Source organism: Penicillium macrosclerotiorum (genome assembly GCF_028827735.1).
Source record: "Penicillium macrosclerotiorum strain IBT 26536 chromosome Unknown utg000001l_segment0_segment0, whole genome shotgun sequence".
Taxonomy (NCBI): domain Eukaryota; kingdom Fungi; phylum Ascomycota; class Eurotiomycetes; order Eurotiales; family Aspergillaceae; genus Penicillium; species Penicillium macrosclerotiorum.
Genome location: NW_026643081.1, coordinates 82,946 through 102,462, shown reverse-complemented (window position 1 = coordinate 102,462; position 19,517 = coordinate 82,946). Strand labels below are relative to the sequence as shown.

At 52.9% G+C, this 19,517-nt stretch overlaps 7 protein-coding genes across 7 annotated transcripts; 5 read left to right on the top strand and 2 right to left on the bottom strand.

Moving 5' to 3' along the window:
- Positions 1–68: 68 nt before the first annotated feature.
- Positions 69–1,027, top strand: N7462_000025 (bifunctional precorrin-2 dehydrogenase/sirohydrochlorin ferrochelatase MET8; the record flags this gene model as incomplete). The annotated part of the gene is made up of 4 exons (XM_057071751.1): positions 69–257; positions 328–612; positions 659–831; positions 901–1,027. 4 exons carry the CDS (start codon positions 69–71, stop codon positions 1,025–1,027), a joined length of 774 nt encoding a protein of 257 aa, XP_056938281.1.
- Positions 1,028–1,254: 227 nt separating this feature from the next.
- Positions 1,255–7,284, bottom strand: N7462_000024 (Arf family guanine nucleotide exchange factor SEC7; the record flags this gene model as incomplete). Its single annotated transcript, XM_057071750.1, has 4 exons — positions 1,255–1,597; positions 1,661–3,059; positions 3,142–6,561; positions 6,648–7,284. 4 exons carry the CDS (start codon positions 7,282–7,284, stop codon positions 1,255–1,257), a joined length of 5,799 nt encoding a protein of 1,932 aa, XP_056938280.1.
- A 382-nt stretch (positions 7,285–7,666) lies between these two features.
- N7462_000023 (putative pyruvate dehydrogenase complex, dihydrolipoamide acetyltransferase component) lies at positions 7,667–9,341 on the top strand (the record flags this gene model as incomplete). The annotated part of the gene is made up of 4 exons (XM_057071749.1): positions 7,667–7,776; positions 7,841–7,890; positions 7,971–8,194; positions 8,271–9,341. The coding sequence occupies 4 exons, from the start codon at positions 7,667–7,669 to the stop codon at positions 9,339–9,341; spliced, it is 1,455 nt and encodes a 484-aa protein (XP_056938279.1).
- Positions 9,342–10,802: 1,461 nt separating this feature from the next.
- On the top strand, positions 10,803–11,525 carry N7462_000022 (uncharacterized protein; the record flags this gene model as incomplete). Its single annotated transcript, XM_057071748.1, has 3 exons — positions 10,803–10,853; positions 10,914–11,398; positions 11,492–11,525. The coding sequence occupies 3 exons, from the start codon at positions 10,803–10,805 to the stop codon at positions 11,523–11,525; spliced, it is 570 nt and encodes a 189-aa protein (XP_056938278.1).
- A 575-nt stretch (positions 11,526–12,100) lies between these two features.
- On the top strand, positions 12,101–13,025 carry N7462_000021 (golgi SNAP receptor complex member 2 family protein; the record flags this gene model as incomplete). Its single annotated transcript, XM_057071747.1, has 4 exons — positions 12,101–12,103; positions 12,161–12,260; positions 12,340–12,521; positions 12,588–13,025. The coding sequence occupies 4 exons, from the start codon at positions 12,101–12,103 to the stop codon at positions 13,023–13,025; spliced, it is 723 nt and encodes a 240-aa protein (XP_056938277.1).
- A 753-nt stretch (positions 13,026–13,778) lies between these two features.
- N7462_000020 (malate dehydrogenase) lies at positions 13,779–15,158 on the top strand (the record flags this gene model as incomplete). The annotated part of the gene is made up of 5 exons (XM_057071746.1): positions 13,779–13,844; positions 13,942–14,059; positions 14,177–14,421; positions 14,566–14,946; positions 14,985–15,158. 5 exons carry the CDS (start codon positions 13,779–13,781, stop codon positions 15,156–15,158), a joined length of 984 nt encoding a protein of 327 aa, XP_056938276.1.
- Positions 15,159–15,671: 513 nt separating this feature from the next.
- Positions 15,672–18,763, bottom strand: N7462_000019 (ATP-binding protein; the record flags this gene model as incomplete). Its single annotated transcript, XM_057071745.1, is given in 5 exon segments — positions 15,672–15,830; positions 15,974–16,688; positions 16,704–16,844; positions 16,879–17,896; positions 18,025–18,763. 5 exon segments carry the CDS (start codon positions 18,761–18,763, stop codon positions 15,672–15,674), a joined length of 2,772 nt encoding a protein of 923 aa, XP_056938275.1.
- Between the last annotated feature and the right edge of the window lie 754 nt (positions 18,764–19,517).

The window sequence follows — 19,517 nt, the reverse complement described above, 5'->3', positions numbered from 1 at the left end:
TCGAAGAGAAGAAGAAAAAGAGAGAGAGAAAAACGAAGCTAAAAAAGTTTTGCGGAACCGAGCTGCGCATGTGGTCCATCCCGCTCGCCGGATGCCCCACGTTCTTATCGGCCAAACGTCGCTGGACTTTACACCATTGTGATACTCCCCCGCACAAGATAAATATGGCCAAGTTTCCCGAGGTTCAGGGAGGAGGCTCATTAATTATAGCCTGGCAGATCAGGGACAAGCGGGTCTTAGTGGTGGGAGGGGGTGAGGTAAGTTGTTTCGGCGCCATGACAGGCGCCAACGAGCTATATTCCCGTTCCGATGACTATGATCTCGCAGGCTGACGCCAATCATCTGCAGGTCGCCGCGGGGCGCATTCTTCACGCTCTCAATGCTGACGCCCATGTCACCGTTGTCTGTCCCTCGACTGGTTTAAACGATGAGGTGGCCTTTCGGGTCGCCGAGAGGCAAGTCAGCCACATCAATCGCAATTTCGAGCCACACGACCTTGACATGGCGGATATGGTGCTTTGCGCTATTGACGATCCAGAGGCCTCGACTCAAGTCTGGAAATTATGCAAGGAAAAACGCATTCCAGCCAACATTGCGGATGTCCCCCCCCGAGTGCGATTTCTACTTTGGAAGTGTCTATCGCGATGGACCACTGCAGGTTATGGTGAGCACCAATGGTAATGGACCAAAGCTTGCTAGTCTTGTGCGCAAGAAAATCGCCGAGACGTTACCAAGCAATATAGGTGCTGCAATCGAGAATGTGGGTAAGCTACGGAGGAAGCTAAGGGAGGTTGCGCCCAATACAGACGAGGGACCAAAAAGGATGAAATGGTAAGATTGATCTTATTCTCGGTATACCGGTCTTTCAATGAAGGCAACATATTACTAACCATCACTCAGGATGTCCGGAGTCTGTGAAACATGGAGCCTAGATGATCTAGTACAAATGAGCGAACGGGACATGGACAGCGTGCTGGCTCACTATCAATCGGGCCGCATTCCCACATTACAGGAAGTCCGAAAATAATAGGAAAAGAATAGAAAATTTTCAAACCCTTATCAGTACAGGTATGCATCTCTAGAAGTTGAAAACAAGCATGCCAATGGAAACAGGAGAAAAAGGTAAAGAAAGACATGGGGTGGACAGAAACAAAAGTTGAATGGAAAAAAACGCCGAATCGCCCGTAAATCACACAGCCCGGGCAAAATAGTATATCCCTTGGCTCCTAAACGAAAACTCGAACACAATTACAATCAAGGCGTCGCCTGGCTATCGCGACGCGACACTTTTTGAGACACGGAGCTCCGCGGGCTGATCGGGACATCCAGCGGGTTTGGCGGAGCCACTCCCAGGCGGACTTCGCCGATCCGGCGGAGAAGAGATTGCAGCGCGACGCGTATCTCCGGGCTGAGATCACGGCTGAGAAGTTCAACTCCCAGCGGGTAAAGGGTCTCAATATGCTTGTCAAAGCCTTTCTGGGGAAAATTATTGTAACCGTCGATAACATCCACTACCACCGGCCGCCAGGCCACAATATTGCGGTGCTGAGACTCTTCGTCAAGACGAACGAAGCTGCGAATGATATCGGCACAGAGTCTAGGTAAAAGTCAGTTTTACTTCTTTTCCGTTGACAACAAGATCACTTGAGGTAAAACATACGGAATCAGGGCCGCCTCGGTCTCCGCACGGCTGCTTTGTCTCTCCTCGCGCTCATCATGATACATCCGGAAAAGTATATGTACGTAGGTAGCGGCACTACCGCTCTCCTGTTTGAGAAGATTGGGAGGTTGCTTCATGAATCCCTGACGCCAGAGCTGCATGCGTAATTCCTTGTCTTCGTTGAACTTCTTGGCAAATTGATAACTCTTCTTTAGAAGGCCCATCAACCGCAGAAGCTCGTGGCTGGGGATTTGGGCATAAACATTATCGTTGGAGAAGAGTTCATGAACCGTCTCGATCATAAGGAGCTGCAACACACAGTTGGTGATGATTCTATTGAAGAACCGACGTCGTGCCACAGTAACAGCGGCAGGTTGAGGCTGAGGGTCGGCATGGGGGCGATAATCCTCTAATTCTGCGCGTGCCTCGCTTTGCGCTGGGGGGTCCCCCGCATCCTGGAGTGAAGCATTGCTCTGAGATCCATTGGCAGGCAAGGAGTCAGGAATTTCAGCCGATGCAGGGGTCACAACCTCTGTAGACTGTGCAGCGTCACCATTGGTTGCAGGTCCATCCGTCAATTTAGACATTGATGCCGCCGCAGTGAAGAGCTCATATGCCGTGGTTTTGCTAAACAGCTCTACAAAGGCTCCAACGATCTGGGTCCAATGCTGCTCTCGAAATTTGGAGACATTCTGCAGGATCAGTTGTTGCAGGCAGTTGCTGCCAATTCGAGCGATGGTATCGTTCTCTTGGCAAATGCAGAGTGTCAACAGTTCCAGAAACCGGCCCAACATGTACTCCAAAGAATCGAAATAGTGAGTGAAGAGGGTTATCATATTTCGCAATGCCTGAATCATAGTGGTTGAGAGCCAGACCGACAAGTCTTCATGATTGGGAACCTTGGACATTTCTGACTTAGACTGCAGAACCACGAAGATTGGGCAGAGCAATTGACGCCAGAGAACATCCCAGAAGTCTCGAGGAAAGTCACCACCATGTCGAATCAAGGTTTCAAAGAGATATGTCAGAGCCCGCGATCGGACCTCGAGATCATCGCCCGTCATGAGCACATCTTGGAACGCAATGAGAATGGGGTACCAGAACTGCTCCTCCTGTGACTGGCGGGTAAGCTGCTTGGCAAGGTTGGTTCCCTCCTCCTGGAAGTGATGGGCAGGAGTTCCACGGTGGGAAAGAGGACACTCAGGGGCACGCAACATCTTGGTGATGGTGGATTTGAGCGTCTCGATGGCCTGTAATGACTTCTTTTGGAACTTGGAGTTCTTTGAAAACTCCGTCAGGCAAACAATGAGGTCTGCAAAGGCACCTTGAGTGATCACAACCCCAAACCGAGTATTATATATCTGGGTCACATGGTCAAAAGCCATGTTCACGATTCCCTCTGTTGTAAAATTGTCAGCGATAGTCTTTTGGACTAAGGAAAATATATTGAGGCCAGATTTGGGAAGAAGTGGGAAATTTACCATAGGGTTCTCGAGCAGCGACGGTAAAAACGCCAAACATAGTCTTCCATCCAGATCGGATGTTGTCACCACGAGCCTGAATCATTTGAATCAAACAGCGAAGGATCATATCCTTAACGGCAGCGGTAGTGCTATTTGCCATGACATGCTCAAACGGCTTGAGGAAGTCCTTTTGGAACTTGAAGCCTGGCAACTCACCAATCTCCATGAAGCGCATGGACAACTGTCGCAGGGAATCCAGGGCAAAGAACACCACGGTGGTGTTGGAATGGCAGCCAACTTGGTTGAAGTGTTGGCCTAGGACCTCCCAAATCTTCGACCACTCGATCCTCACACGAGTCATGTTGTAGTAACTAATTTCAACCAGCTTTTGTAAACTGTAGGTACGAGGAGAATCACTGTGCCCAGAGGACTGAATTTCTTGCCAGCTGACTTCGCTCAGGGCACGAACAAAGTCAATTATAGCTTCATGAGATAGGTTGGCTGTATTGGTAAAGATTCGATCCACACCACGAACCATGTCTGCAGATCGGCTCTCCATGGCAATTTCCATACGAAAAGCTGCAGGCCCACCGACTGAGCGAGGGCGAGATCTTCGGGATCCTTGCATGGACTTCCGAGAGGCATTTTCGGATGATGTTGTGGGTGCGCGGGATACATCTGGCAGTGAACCTTCGTCCACACCGTCACTCAGTAGCTGCAATCGGTCAAGTTGGCTGACGCAAGTGAGAATCTCTCGCCAAGAGCCACGGAGGTGGTTACCCTCGGTCAAAGCAACGTCTAGAAGAGTCTTCAGGGCCTCCACATTCTTAGCCATCATCTCCCTGACATTTCCAAGGTTAGTGAATTTAGCTAGGGCAGTGACAAAGGCCACTCGAGGAGTCTCTAGGTCGAAGGCACAACTAATCCGGATAGATAGCTTGAGCCCCTCCATGCAAAGCCGAATGATTTCGAGATTTTGAGTGTCCTGCATTGGAGCAGACAGTCCAGACAAGAAGGACATCCATGTCACATTGAACATCGAACCGACGTGACGAACCGAGGTGGCCGGTATAAAACGCGAGAGCGCATCTCGAACGGCCGTCTTACGCTGGGCTCGGATGAGGGAGCGATAGAGTTGCTCTGTCTTGTTGGCCATTTCCTCGGAAGCTTGTGCGTACTTCTCTCCTTGTAAGTCTCGTCCAACCGTGGCAAAGACCTGACCGGCACGGGTCGCCAGGCCAGCTGGAGTAGATGTCTGAATGCCAATATTGGCAGCGTGTTCACGTTCGGTATCGAGGACAATTTCATTGCTCCCAATCTCATCGTAGATAGCACTCAAATACTCAGAAGGTAAATCTTGATTGTCGTTGATGCCTCTGTTGTTCTTGATAAAGTCCTCCTTGGTCATTCGAGGCCCCTTCATTTTTGAACTATGTTGATCGGTGTTGAGCAAAATGACCGAGTAGGCAAGTACGTAGGCGGTATCTGCGTTTGCGAAAGCGTTGGGATTTTGAGTTGTATACCGTTCGGCAAATTTGAGCATAAAACGATCGATTTTTTGGGCTTCTCCGGGCAAACGAAAATGCTGCAAGAATGATCGAAGACCATCCACGAAGCGTCGCTTGGCGAAATCCATCAAGTCGACGAATTGATGCATAATGGCAATATTTTCCTGTTCTCCTTCGCCCAAGTATTCACCCAGGACGGCCTTGTCAAGGCGTTCATTACGCAACAAGAAGCTAGCGATATCTTCTGCGGAATCCGAACGAATGAATCCCTCTGAAAGAAGAAGTTTAATGCCACGTTTCGGCTTGAAATTGAATTGCTGAATAGCGTTCATTAGGGCGATCTTCCGCTGCTTGACCTTCTCAATCTGGTTCGGGTCGTCATCTGGTATGGGAGTAGATCGGCCAGTTCCTCCCTCGATGGCTTCCGGGCGAGGGGAAACAAGGACATTAGTGTCGAGAGACTCGCGCGAATTATCCATCGATTTGGATGGGGCAGCTGATTGAGCCGGTTGATCGTCCAGGCGCTGCGAGCCCCAGTTGTCAAGCGACCGCAGTATCTCTACCAGGCTCTCGAGAGCTTGAACTTTCAGAACGTATTCTGACGGAATGCTTGGCATCGCTGGTTGAGGAGGGGGAGTGATGTTAGCTGTTGTAAGAGATGGAGGTAAAGTGCCGCGTTGGTGCCAGTCCGCGCCGAGGCTAGACATCTTAGTATGGTGCTCCTGGAATGCCTGTTGTTGGGCAGCACTGGTAACAACTGGCACGCTGGAGTATCGCGACAGCTGCTCGATAATGTTTTGAAAAATGTTCTCCAATGCGGTCCGGTCACAATCATAGTTGAGATAAATCTCGACCAATGCACGAGGATCGCCTCCTAATCTTTCCAGAACTTCCATGAAGTACTGCTTCTGGAAAGAAGGAGCAGCTCGTTTTTCCAGGATAGCCAAGTATATTTCCTTCAGAAACACCTCCAGCTCTTTCTTCATCATAACCCGCATGTCCTTCAGCATCAGCCAAAAGATCTCACAGCACACCTTGAAAACGTGTGGAACAGCGCTGGACCCATTGCGACTCAGACTCAGACAGAGATGTGGCCGCACGGCCTGGAGAAGTGTCATGCCTTCGTTGCTGTTTGAGCTGTTCTTGATTGCTGCTAATGGAGAAGTGAATGTACCGATGTGATTGTTGATGAGGTAGTGTATTAGATGTAACGAAAGAATCTTGGACCGCATGTTTTGCGATTTGAGGTCCTGTTGCTGCTCGTGGCCAAGAACTTTATGACTTAGTTTGCAGAGGGCTCGGAAGACCAAAAAAGAGTCCTTAACGTAAATTTCATCAACTTCATCCTCAGCCGACCCGTCATCTTCCTTTTCTTCGGCGATGCCAGATATGGAGCGCGTGGCCGATCGCTTCGCACGAGTCACCGTAGTGGGCGCATTGTCATTGACAGTGGTCACTTCTTTGGGTGACTCAAAGCTCTGCAAAGTGAGCTTCTCGGCATTGGGCTCCTTTGTGACAGGCTGGTCTGTGTCCACCACAGATACTGATGCGGCCTCGGAGATCTGGCCTTGGTCGCTAGCCGAGGCATCGAGGCTGGTGGTGGCTTTCTCGATCTCACGAGTACGGAGTTCCTTCAGGTCCAACCGAACCCGAACACGGTCAAATACCGTACTCACCATTTGAGTCAGTGATCCCTGGGCAATCTGCTGATTCTGGCTTGACTTGGAGTAAATGAAAATATTGTAGATCTGGCGGACGGCTTTCAGGAGGCCAGCTCCATGCACGACAATCTTGTCGTTCAAAACCGCTGCCAGAAGAGACTTTATAATTTGCTGCTGGATCTCATTCGGGGTGGCTTCATTCTCGAAGCAATCGCAAATTGCATCGATAGCTCGCTCAATCAGAGGGGCTGTTCCGGGCTGGCTTCGCTCTCGGAGTCGGCGGAAGGGAAAGCGAAGTAGGAATATGTGATGAGTTTTCCAATGCAGTCCAAGGCGGTCACTTGAAGAGGGATACTCAATGTTTTGCTGGCTAAATGAAGAGGCCGAAAGATGAGCTCTGGATCAATAGGCTGTCCGTCGGACTGCTTGACGTTGCTCAATGCCACTTGAACGGCATCCTCGAGATCCTTGCTCCTCCGAGCTTCCCGGGAGGCACCAATTGTGTCTAGGGCGTTCACAATGAAAACGGTAGAGCTGACAACGCTGGATCGATGGGTCGCAAAAGTAGCTGTCGTTGACCTCGAATCGGATCGCATTCGGGAATCCGGCACATTCTCACCCGTGGGCTCCGGCTCCAGGATCTCGGGCGGCGCATTAAATTGCTGCTGTTCGACTTTGGCGCCATTGGTGTCATCCTCGTTATCCTTTGGTGGAACTTCAGGCTTGTCTTCATCTTCGTCACCCGCCTCTGCTACTCCCGCTGCTGTTGCCTGTTGAGTTTCGTCTTGCTCCTGCGTTTCATGCTCCGCTTGGCTTGAAGGGCTCTCTTGGCTTTTTTCCTCCTTCGCTTCTTGCCATTCAGTTTTCTCGTCAGAAAACGTCGGCTTGTCTTCTGTCAAGGTTGGTGGAGTTTCTTCACTGTTTGTATGCATGGGGGCCTTCTCGGCTTCGGGGAGGTGATTTGCTTCGGAGCCGGGATCGACATCCGCCATTTTCGAGATGGAGACTCCGAGCGGAGTTATCAAATCAGGGCAAAAGCATTCGATTTGGGCTAAAACAAGGAGGCTGCGGGCTCTGATTGTCTGCGACGGTGATTATTGAATGCATGGGGATAGCGTGTCTTCTCCGAATCGGGACTACGGTGCTGAGTCAGCACGTGCCGTCAGCCTATGGTCACCTGACTCGGAAGAGGCCGCTCACCGGGAACCTTAGAAGCTCAACAGAAAAGTTCCTGTCTTGTAGAGGCCATCTTTCTCCCCCAACTCCCCCATTCTCGGCCCTCCTCGGTTCCCTTGCACTGGAATCTCCCTTTCTTTGATCTCTGCGCCGAGAGCCTTTTTCACGACACATAATCTCCGGCCATTTCAGCCCAACATGGTCGCTGCCGCCGTCCGGATGCGCACTCCGAGTGCCATGTTCATGTCTCGCGGCGCCGCCGCTATGCGGCGCCCCCAGGTCTCCTATAAGTTTCAGGAGGTGATGCAGTAAGCGTCCTCCCACAAAACATTTGGACTCATGAAATGATACTGATGAGTATTCTCTGCGCAGAGCTCAATTGCCCGCCCTGTCCGCTCTTTCCCGCTTCTATGCCTCCAAGTGTACGGAATTCAATTGCATCATCCCTACACCCCCTGAGTTGGTCTCTCTCTTCTTTCTCTGACAGCAATCTTCTCTACAGCGTTTCCTCCGCACACTATCATCAGCATGCCGGCTCTGTCGCCGACAATGTCCGCGGGAAACATCGGCGCGTGGCAGAAGAAGGCCGGTGACGGCCTCCAGCCTGGTGATGTCCTCGTGGAGATTGAGACCGATAAGGCACAGATGGACTTTGAGTTCCAGGAGGAGGGAGTGCTCGCGAAAGTCCTGAAGGAGACCGGTGAGAAGGATGTGGCCGTCGGCTCGGTAAGAATTTTCCCGAAATTTACCGCGGACTTGCTGGAAAACCAGAGCAACCCGACTAACCGTATCCGAATGGTAGCCCATTGCTGTTCTGGTTGAGGAGGGCACTGATGTGTCTCCCTTCGAGTCCTTCACTCTGGCTGATGCTGGTGGTGAAAAAGCCGCCCCGGCCACTGAGAAGAAGGAGGAGCCCAAGAGCGCCGAGTCGTCCGCCCCGACCCCGGCCCCGGAGCCCGCCGCCCAGGAGCCTGAGACCTCCGGTGACAAGCTGCAGCCCAGCTTGGACCGGGAGCCCTCGATCAGCCCGGCTGCCAAGGCTCTGGCTCTGGAGAAGGGTGTCCCCGTCAAGGCTCTGAAAGGCACCGGCCGTGGTGGTCAGATCACCAAGGAGGATGTCGAGAAGTACCAGCCTACCGGTGGCGCCGCTGCCGCGGGCCCTACTTATGAAGACCTTCCCATCACCTCGATGCGCAAGACCATCGCCAACCGCCTGAAGCAGTCGATGCACGAGAATCCCCACTACTTCGTGTCCACTACTCTGTCTGTCACCAAGCTCCTCAAGCTGCGCCAGGCCCTGAACGCCTCCGCTGATGGCAAGTACAAGCTGTCGGTGAACGACTTCCTCGTCAAGGCCTGTGCTGCCGCTCTCATGAAGGTTCCTCAGGTCAACTCCAGCTGGCGTGAGGAGAACGGCCAGACCGTTATTCGTCAGCACAACACTGTTGATATTAGCGTTGCCGTGGCCACCCCTGTGGGTCTGATCACTCCAGTGGTCAAGAACGTGCAGGGTCTCGGTTTGTCTAGCATCTCGAACCAGATTCGGGACCTGGGCAAGCGCGCTCGTGACAACAAGCTAAAGCCCGAGGAGTACCAGGGTGGCACCTTCACCATCAGCAACATGGGCATGAACCCGGCGATTGAGCGTTTCACTGCCGTCATTAACCCCCCTCAGGCCGGCATCCTGGCTGTCGGCACCACCCGCAAGGTCGCGATCCCCGTCGAGACCGAAGAGGGCACCGTCACCGAGTGGGATGACCAGATTATTGTCACCGGCAGCTTCGACCACAAGGTTGTGGATGGTGCCGTTGGTGGCGAGTGGATCAAGGAGCTGAAGAAGGTTGTTGAGAACCCGCTCGAGCTTCTGCTGTAACACGAGGAGCCGACGGCCCATGGCAGGCTGACTACAATGTAATCTGTATTAAAACGGTTTCCCTTTTAGACCACCATAGGTCCCTCTTTTTGTGTGTGTTTGATTTTAGCAACCTCAATCCATTTCCATATGTTTTGTCTTAAGATCAAGTTCCGAGCCTTCGAGTTTTCTGGAGAATGATTCGGCGCCTATAGAAATGACGTTCCGTTGATTTTCTCTGCTCTTCGATGGCAGTAAATAGTGTTATTCAGGGCATCGAGACCCTCCATACAAAGCTAGATGCGGATCGGGGGAGATGGTGGATATGTCTAGATTTTAGTGGGATGTTCTGGCTGGTATCTACATCCTGTGACGACGTTAGGCTATTGGCCGGGATTTAAAGGTGAAAGGTATGTAGAATTGATGGGAATAAGGGGATGGTGTTACGCTATCTGTAGAATATTCAGCGCGATTTGTGCCTAGGCGAAGATTTGAAGCTGCACTATTGTATCGTGGTAAGCATACCGCATCGGTTGAGCATCACACACAACGGGCTGGTTGTACGTTTATATATATATCACTCTACTCTCATTATTCTCTATTAGCATATTCACAAGGAATAATGTACTCAACCAAACAACTGGAGCCAGTTCACTCCCAATGAGGTAAGTATTGGTATTTGGAGGTAAGATTCAACGTCTAGACCGACTTAATGGTGATATCGAGAGCCTGAGTGGCGTCGTGGTTGCATCCATATATTCTTCATAATAAATTATATATTGAAATTGATAAGCAAAATTATCCAATCAGCCTTCATAGCTCAGTTGGTAGAGCGTTGCACTAGTAATGCAAAGGTCAGTCGTTCGAATCGGCTTGAAGGCATTCTCTTTTTGTGCTTTTCCTACTTTTATATTTTCCTTAATTTTATATCTTCATTTATTTGCACCCCTTGATAACTAAAATTCCAGTGACGAGTAAATAGAACGCCATAGGCCCCATCGATGCGAGGGCCTGTCTCTTCATTCAAATCATCATGGAGCCTGAAACTCTGCACAGCATTCTGCCTAATCATTTCTTTCTTCTGTGGCGTACTAGGAGCGGCTCTTTTGATTCGCCTTCTGCTGTAACCCTCTTCAATTATTGTATTAAGGCGACCCTGAATGAGAATTCCACTGAGAGTCCCTTTCCCGCGGCGGTCCCCTGAGTCGCATTCCGATGTCCCGATGGGCCGATGGCAGGTGGCTTGCCAGGGTTCGTGTGGCTCCACCGAGTCAAATCAATGACGTGATGTCACACGCCTGCAGCTTCCAAGGTTCCGTATAAAACTCCAGCGTCCCGATTCCTCCCCAGCTTGTTCCGGTTCATCATTTCCGACCGACCTTCTCTTCCGTATCCTCACGACCTACGCTGATCAGCGACTCAATTTTCACAATTCTCCCTCCAGAATCTGTCTCTTATTCGTCTACTTCACATCTACACAACATGTCATACGCCGACGCCGCTGCGAAGGGTCCTAAGCAGTCTCCTGAAGAAGTAAGTTATTTCCAACCGATTACCGCGCAAATCACAATTAACCAGACTTTTAGGCGTGAGTGGACTGACCTCTTTAGAACCCCCTTATTATCGCATACTGACTCCTCTTCCGTCCCTCTTATCAGTCGTGCTCCCAATGTTGGAGGTATCTACAAGGATGAATCCGAGAGCACGGCCTCTTTGATCGACGTTGATTCCCCGCACGTCACCGCTGTCGACCCCAATTTCCTAAACCAGGAGGTAAAGACGACCACCCAGGCCGAACGGCTCGAGCGCGAGGCCGCCGAGGAGGAGAGGCAGAAGCGGGTCCAAGAGGAAGAAGCTCGCAAGAAGGCCAAACCCTGCAAAGCCAAGGGCCGTGGCCTGGGTGCCAATGTTGATAATCCAGTTTTCATCACAAATGCTCTCGTGGCCACCCTTGTCGGGGCCGGTCTGGGGTTCGGCGCCTACCGCAAGCACACGCAAGGCAAGCTCTCGTGGGAATTGGTTGGCCTGTGGTCCGGTGCCGTGGGCGCTTTTGGCGTGGTTGACTACTTTGTGAGCAGGTAAGTACTACTCGGATATTTGCTGTCATTACCCAATTCGATCCCTGAGGAAGGCCTGGAGATGGATGTTATGCTAATCACCGGAGTATATAGATGGTTTCTGCAGAACAAGTACCCACCGAAATAAGCCTGCTGCTTGATAATGCGCTGTTCTTATTCTTCCTCTCCGCTATTGCTTATTCCTTTGTGCTGTTTGCTTCTTCCTCCTCTCAAGTTCCCATATACCATCCCAGCTCTTGAGATCCTGCATTCCATTTGTATTTGGCGAGACTGGGGTTGGCGGACCTTGTGTGCCTAGCTGTAGTCCTTAGCCTCGAATGATACCATTTGTGACCTGATCAAGACAGTATCCCAAATATTGCTCCCATAGGCCCTGTGAGGACATCTTGTAACGCCAAAAATCCCAGATACAGCCTTCTCCTGGGTCTGGACCGGTGATCGAGCTACGGCGCATGCAGTAGTGACGTCGTTCTGCTGGTTCCACGAAGGCGGTCAGAGGCCTAAAACACCATGCTGGCCTTCACCCATCGAGACCACCAGCGACTTCGTGTAGCCTCAAAGGTGCCAATCTGTGGCTGATAACGATTTAAACATCACTTCCGCATCCACTGAAAACCAAGTCTGCTTTTCGCTTCCGTTTATTTTGGCGGTGATCTCCGAGACCCACGAGATCTCCCCTGGCGGCGGGCTCCTAGTGACAATATGGTATGAATCCAGGTGATCGATAGATTCTCACAGCTCGCAGGCTGATGATCCTGGTAGAATTCTCTTTTCAACTCTGCTTTGAAGCAGTCCTCCGCCATTCGCCGTGACCTGGACCTGTTTGCCCAATCCCCCGCCACCTCCACGCCCGCTCTCCAAGGTGTGTTTTTCCATCCCCCCCTCCCTTTCTCGCGGTGCGCCGCTTGAGACCGAGCTGAACTTTCATCGACATCATATAGGCCAGGTCGCCGCATCACTGGCATCCCTATCGCGGACGGTGGATGACTACTCCGCTCTGTCCAAGAAGGAGCTGATCCCCGAGAAGCAGGAGAAGGCATTTGAGCGAGTCAAGAACTTCCGCACCGAACTCGCCGATTACCGAACCCAGTTTGACCGACTACGAAAAGAGCGCGAGGAGGCCGTATGACGCAAACCCCTCTCCCTCCATCGAGTGTTTACTTGCCAACTGATGAGCCTTTCTCTGCAGCAATCGGTCACCAACCGCAGCGAGCTTCTCGGCCGTCGGCCCCATCATACCGCAACGCCAGAAAATCCTTACGCCCAGTCCGCCCTTCCATCCTCTTCACCATTTGCCCCCTCTTCGGGGCTCAGCTTTGGTGCGGGCCCGGCTAATTACAGCCGTGAGAGCCATGCACTGCGCGAACAATCGTTCTTTGCTAGCACCAACAACCAGCTGGATGACTTCCTGGATCGGGGGCGAGCAGTGCTGGCGGATCTGGGCCAGCAGCGAGAAGTGCTGAAGGGGACTCAGCGCCGACTGTATAGCGTGGCCAACACCCTCGGAATCAGCGGAGATACGATTCGGATGGTGGAGCGACGGGCACGGCAAGACAAGTGGATCTTCTGGGGCGGCGTGGTGGTGTTTTTCTTGTTCTGCTGGGCGGTTCTGCACTTCCTGCGATGAGGCGGATGATGGAAGGTGCAGGAGAAGGATCCATGATGCCCCCAAGTGCTTTGATTCTTGGCTCTCTTGTAATGGGGAATGGTCTGTCTTTGGGCCGCCGTGGATGTCTCTCTTTTCGTGTCTCGCTCTTCTCCCTCCATTAGCGACGGCGTTTTTGTTTCTATGGCTTTGTTCCTCCTGTGTCAATGGCCTTGGAGTCTTTTCCCTGATCGTGGCTTTTCAATTCCATGTTTTCTCCGTACTGGGCTCTTTCCTGGAGCTTCTGTAGCTCCTGTAGCTCTCGAGAAGTATATAATATGGTGGCATCATGCGGTGCGTCTAGTCTACGGCAGCTGCAGGTACTGCTGGGCTGCTATGCGACCCCCAAAGGTATCTAGAATGTGTAACTATGCTAAATGACTAGCATTGTATACTCTGCGACTCTCCACGAGAAACGAGAATTGCAATTGGCGTTGGACCGGATCTGAGTGCAGCTGTTCAGGACGTTGATTTGGGCTGTTTCTCCATTCATTCACGTTGTATGCCTGTACGGAGTCTGGCGCTCCGTGACCTGCACAATGAGCAGTAGTACAGAGGACAGGGAGGTCGCTCTCATAGTCCGCCATTGGCGGGTGAAAATCATCAAACGAGCATCGGCCGAGCATCGGCAGCCCGGAACTTCCCAAAAGTGGAGCCGCCCTTCCTTTCCTTCCCGCTTTTCCTTTCGCTTCTTCTTCTCCTCTTCCATCTCTCCCTTAGACAGACCAGATCACCATGTTTGCCGCTCGTCAGTCCTTCAACCTCTTCCAGAAGCGCGCCTTCTCGGCCTCCGCTAGCCAGGTATGCGCCTCTCATTGCCCACCATTCCACCCTCTCACCCTTTTGCTGGCCCCTCCCCCTGGCCCTGAGAATATACTCATCTCGTTTTCCCTCCCAGGCCTCCAAGGTCGCCGTTCTCGGCGCTGCCGGTGGCATTGGCCAGCCTCTGTCCCTGCTGCTGAAGCTCAACCCCCGTGTCTCTGAGCTCGCCCTCTACGATATTCGTGGTGGACCTGGTAGGTAGCTGCTGATGACGAACTCACCGATCTCTTCCGAGAGCTTCCTCCCGCCCTCGGTCGTGATCCATCCACATCGGCTGTTGTGCTGACCGAGATTCTCCAATTGCTTCGCAGGTGTCGCGGCTGACCTGAGCCACATCAACACCAACAGCACCGTCACCGGCTACAACCCTGATGCCGCTGGCCTGCGCGACTGCCTCAAGGGCTCTGAGATCATCCTCATTCCCGCCGGTGTGCCCCGTAAGCCCGGTATGACCCGTGATGACCTGTTCAACACCAACGCCTCCATCGTCCGCGACCTCGCCAAGGCCGCTGCCGAGGCTTCTCCCGAGGCCAAGATCCTGGTCATCTCCAACCCGGTATGTCGTCTTGCTCTCATGCAGTCCTTGCCTATTGTTCACCTGTCACTTCGGTCGCCATTATGAATAAATGGGCCATCCCGATCATTAAATTTGCCAATTCATTTTCAAACGCATATTTGACTGATGAGAACTACGCCTTAGGTCAACTCCACCGTCCCCATCGTCGCTGAGATCTTCAAGTCCAAGGGCGTCTACAACCCTAAGACCCTGTTCGGTGTCACCACCCTGGATGTCGTCCGTGCCTCGCGCTTCATCTCCCAGGTCCAGAAGACCGATCCCTCCGGCGAGAAGGTCCCCGTCGTCGGTGGCCACTCTGGTGTGACTATCGTCCCTCTGCTGTCCCAGTCCGCCCACCCCTCCATTGCCGGTGAGGCCCGTGACGCTCTCGTCAACCGCATCCAGTTCGGTGGTGACGAAGTTGTCAAGGCCAAGGACGGTGCTGGCTCTGCCACTCTCTCCATGGCCATGGCCGGTGCCCGCTTCGCCGAGTCCCTCCTCCGTGCCGCCCAGGGCGAGAAGGGTGTCATCGAGCCCACTTTCGTCGACTCCCCCTGTTCAAGGACCAGGGTATCGACTTCTTCGCCTCCAAGGTCGAGCTCGGCCCCAACGGTGTCGAGAAGATTCACGAGGTCGGCCAGGTTAACGAGTACGAGCAGAAGCTCCTCGACGCCTGCCTTGTTGACCTGAAGAAGAACATCCAGAAGGGTGTTGACTTCGTCAAGGCCAACCCTTAAAAATTTCTTCTCCACCGCGAATCTCCCTTATCCTCTCTCCTGTATAAAATTGTCTGTTTGGTCTCGGCCGATCGCAGAGCTTTAGGATTATGTACTGATAGATCGATATCCATGCCATAATCCAATGTCGGTCTAAACTCTCTCACGATCGTAATCCTGCATATCTCACCCGGTAGTCTTCAGAAATACTCTAACGTAAAATATGAAGCTAAAAGAAAGGGAAACGGATTGCATAAGTGCAATTAGATCGGAGTGGAATCTAATAAGGCCGACAAACGAGTCTGTCCACCGCGTGAGGCAGACGTTTGACGAAGTAGCAAGATCAACCCAAGGAAATTTCAATGCAACCGAAAGAATCAAAGCAATCTCTTCTTGATTCATCGGCCACGAACTGGTTCCTTCGCCCTGTTGGCCCCTCCGTCCCCGGTCTTCAGTCTCCCTTGCAAATGCCCCCCAACTCTAAGTGCAAACAAAGTCGTGAAAAGTAAGCGTCAATCAAAGAACATTATGCACTCAAGTGTAACTGCGCATCGCATCTAAGTAGCCCGTTCCGCCGCGCAAGTCATGGTCAAAGGTCTCGGCCACCTCGAGGACTCGTTTGATGTGGTCCATGGAGAGGGGCGAGCTCTCGTTTACGGCCAGAGCCTGTGCCGTACGAACGGAATTTTTGATCTAGAGAGACAATATATTAGCATTTGGCAAAGTTAAAAAATGGAAAAAGCAAACAGTCTGATGGAGCATTGATATGAGATCTGCCAAAGGGTAGGGAAGGCAAGGGAAAGAGGGCCTAAACTCGAAACCTCGAAAAGACGTACCTGGCGACCATTCAATGTATGCCGAGCAAGCATATCGTAGTCGTCCTCGGAAAATGTCGCCGTCTGCACGCCCTCGATGGCGCGCACTCGTTCCAGGAACATCTTCCAGATGCTACGTTTGGCCTTGGTCGTGAGGTCACCGTACCGGAGGGCGACGTGGATGCGAGACTGGAAGGCGTCGTCAAAGGTCTCGACGCGGTTGGTGGTCAGGAACAGGATACCCTGGAAGTATTCTAGAAGTCGCAGGAAGATGCTGACCAGCGCATTTCGGTGAATGTCGTGGATGGTGCGCTTCTCAAGGAAGATGTCTGCTTCGTCAAGGAGGAGCACGGCGCCCCAGGAGTGCGCGATGTCCAGAATTTTGTTCAGTTCGCCTTCCAGCGTGCGGGAGTCTGTTCCTAGCTCGCCGGCACTGACCATGTACAGTGGGCGTCGCAAGAGCTCGGCAATTCCCTCGGCCGTCAGGGTCTTTCCAGTACCGGGGGGTCCATGCAGGACGGCGACAAGGCCTTTACCCTTGCCCTGGATCACATCGTCAATGTTTTCCGCTGCATGGAAAGTGTGCGACTCGACGAGCGCCTTGACGATGGACTTCTGGTTGCTCGGCAGGACCAGCGAGTCGAAGGCGTCGGCATTCCACTCGATATCGCTGATGCCCGAGATGGTGAATTCGAGCCACAGCTTCTCGCTGAACGCAAATCCCAGCACCACCGGACTGGCAATCAGCAACTCCTCCTCCGTGAACTCTCGCTCCTGATTCTCGGCCGCGTCGCCTTCGATGCGGTCCATTTTCTCCCTTGTGGATCTCGTTCCCGTTCTCGTCCACCTCCACCTCCACCACACGGGGCGTCCCATCGTCGCCCTCCACAACCTTGTAGACGGTTCGAGGGGTGTCGGAAGAGCACCCATTCTCGGAGTCCGAGTCAGACCCACCGCAGCAGCAGGCATCGCTCCCATCCTCCTCGGCATCGCTGAAGCCGGCCTCCGAGCCATCTAGTAGGTCTGGATCTTTGGGTCGGACGGTGCTTATGGGGTAGTTGGGATTGATGCGTCGATGGATAGCCGGGTCGATCATGACCCGCCCATTGATATTCACCTTGATCACGAAGGAGCGCTTTTTCTTGTAAAACGCCATACCCTTGTGGAAACGGTAGTTCATGCCCCGGAGCGCGACGAATCGCTTGCCTCGTTCGACAAGACGAGAACGGAGTGCCTCTGAATCACGGTGATACTGTAGCGGATAACACGCGAGGCTGGTGATCTTGCGGGCGCCCTTGAACGATTCAACCTCGGCCGACATGGAGCCGAATCCAAAGTCCTTTCCGTCGTATTCAAGATACCGCCCTTCCACGCTGTACCACTGACCCTTCATGAAGGAGGATTCTTTGATGGCATATTCGATCTTGAAGGCCCGGGGCTCGTCGGCGTTGCCGTAGGTCGGGGTGTACGCGATGGTGTTCGGCTTGAACAGGGCCCAGAGGAGGTCAAATGTGATAGTATTGGCCTCCAGCAGCGGATACAGGGTCTTTTTAGTATCGGCATAGTCGGTGTCGAGATACTTGACGAGCACCTTCAGATGCGCGGCTTTTGCGGCCGCGCTCTTCCGAGCCTTCCTCTTCTTCTCTTTGCGTGACTGTCGCTTCAGCTCCTTCATATACTGCCGGGTCTCCTCCAGATACAAGAACAGCATGTTGGGGTCGACCACGGCGGGCTCCTGCACCAAACTGACGCCCTTGACCCCGTCCATGACTTTGGCGAGTGCATCGCGTAGGTGCTTACTCTTGATGTCGACCACGGTCTCGAGATACTTATTTTCCCAGTTGAACTTGCGACGGACGGTGAAGATGTACTGGTCCCACTCGTCGGCATCGGGATCGTCGACCGTTTCGGTGAGTTTGTACTTGTGGATGGTGCTATCCCAGACTATTGACCGGCGAAAATCGGAGCGAGTCAGTATCCAAATTAAAGAGAGGCAGGGTATAGGAAAAAAGAAAACACATCAAACATCGACCTCGCTGGGCCGACTCTGATGGATAGAGGGGGCGGCTTACGTTGATCCACCCGCTTGAAAGCCACTTTAGAGGCGGGCTTTTTCTTCTTCGAGCGCTTGTCCCGCCGACTCTCGCCGGCCGGGTCACTCAGATCAAGATCGTCGTTGGACTGGTTGCGAAGTCGCTTGGCGCGCTTCTTGAGCTTGATGCGTGCCATCAGCTTGCGAAGGGCCTTCTCGTCCGCATCCTCGATGTCCTCCGACTCCTCAGCGTCGGAGTCGCCGTCGGAGGGGATCTCTGAGTCGGAATCGGTCTCAACGAGTTTGCGCGACCGCAACTTGCGCTTCTTGCGGCGTTTCTTGTCCCGGAGGGCCCGTTTGGCCCGGGCCTTGGCTCGCAGCCGGTGCCGCTTGCGGCGATCTGGCTCGGAGTCACTGGCGATGGACTCAGAGTCGGCATCGTCCAAGTCCGAGTCGCTGTCGGAGGCGGAGGATGAGGAGGAAGATTCCGAAGAGGAGGAGGAGCTGGACTCGGTAGAGTCGCTGTCGGAGGCATCCTGCTTCTTCTTCTTGCTCTTCTTCTTCTTCTTTTTCCTCTTCTGGTTGTCTGCTTTGGCGTCCGGGTGTTTCTTGCAGATAGCTACTTTGGGAGCATTTTCGGTGGCCGGGACGGTCGCGGTGGCCGCATCTTTCACCGTGGCTTCCGGAGCTGTTGGCTGGGCCGACCCATTGAGGTTTTCAGTGGAGGGGTCAACCTCATGTTTCGTTTCTCCGGTGTCGACTTTCGTCGGTTCCGCCATGAAGGGGAAAACTGATTGGGAGCTCGGAGGGGAAGCCCGCGAGGAGGAACGCTACAGGGGAGCTTTGGAAGCTCTTGAAGGTGGGGGCGAAAGAGCGACGGCAAGTGGAGCTTTGCGGAGTTCCCGACGGGAATTGACCGTGGGAGACGAATGGGGCACGTCGATTGCGGGGGAATCAGAGGGGGGAAGGAAACCAGAGGAAGAAGCGGGGATGATGGAGGAAGAGAAAGACGAGGACGCGGAAGAAGTACAAGACGTACTAATAGCACTAGTCGTGGTCGAGGCAGAAAGACTAGACGAGGCTGAGCTGCATAAGCATAATCACGGGAGGAATCCCCGTGAACTGCATGAAACTGCGGAGACCAACAGGAATAAAGCCGCAGATGGGGATGCCTGTGAGTCAAGAAGGAAGGTGAGTCATTGAGGATTCGATGAAATGAAGCAGAAGAGAGAGAGGAAGTAAGAGAGAGAGAAAGAAAGAAAGAAAGAAAGAACGAAAGATGAGACACGAGAGCGGACGTGCTGGATTTAAACAGGATTGGGTCTGCATCTCGGCGTCGCTGCATCGACTGCATCAACCACCACCACTACACCCTTCCTTCTTCCTTCTTCCATTTTACCGGCATCATCGCGACTCCTTGACACCCTCTTCGGCATTTCTCTCGGTTGCTCCTCTCTCGCCTTCTTTCCCCCCACCCTCTCTCTTTGTCTTCCGTTGCCACTCTGGATCTCATCGACTGTCTCTGGTAGGACA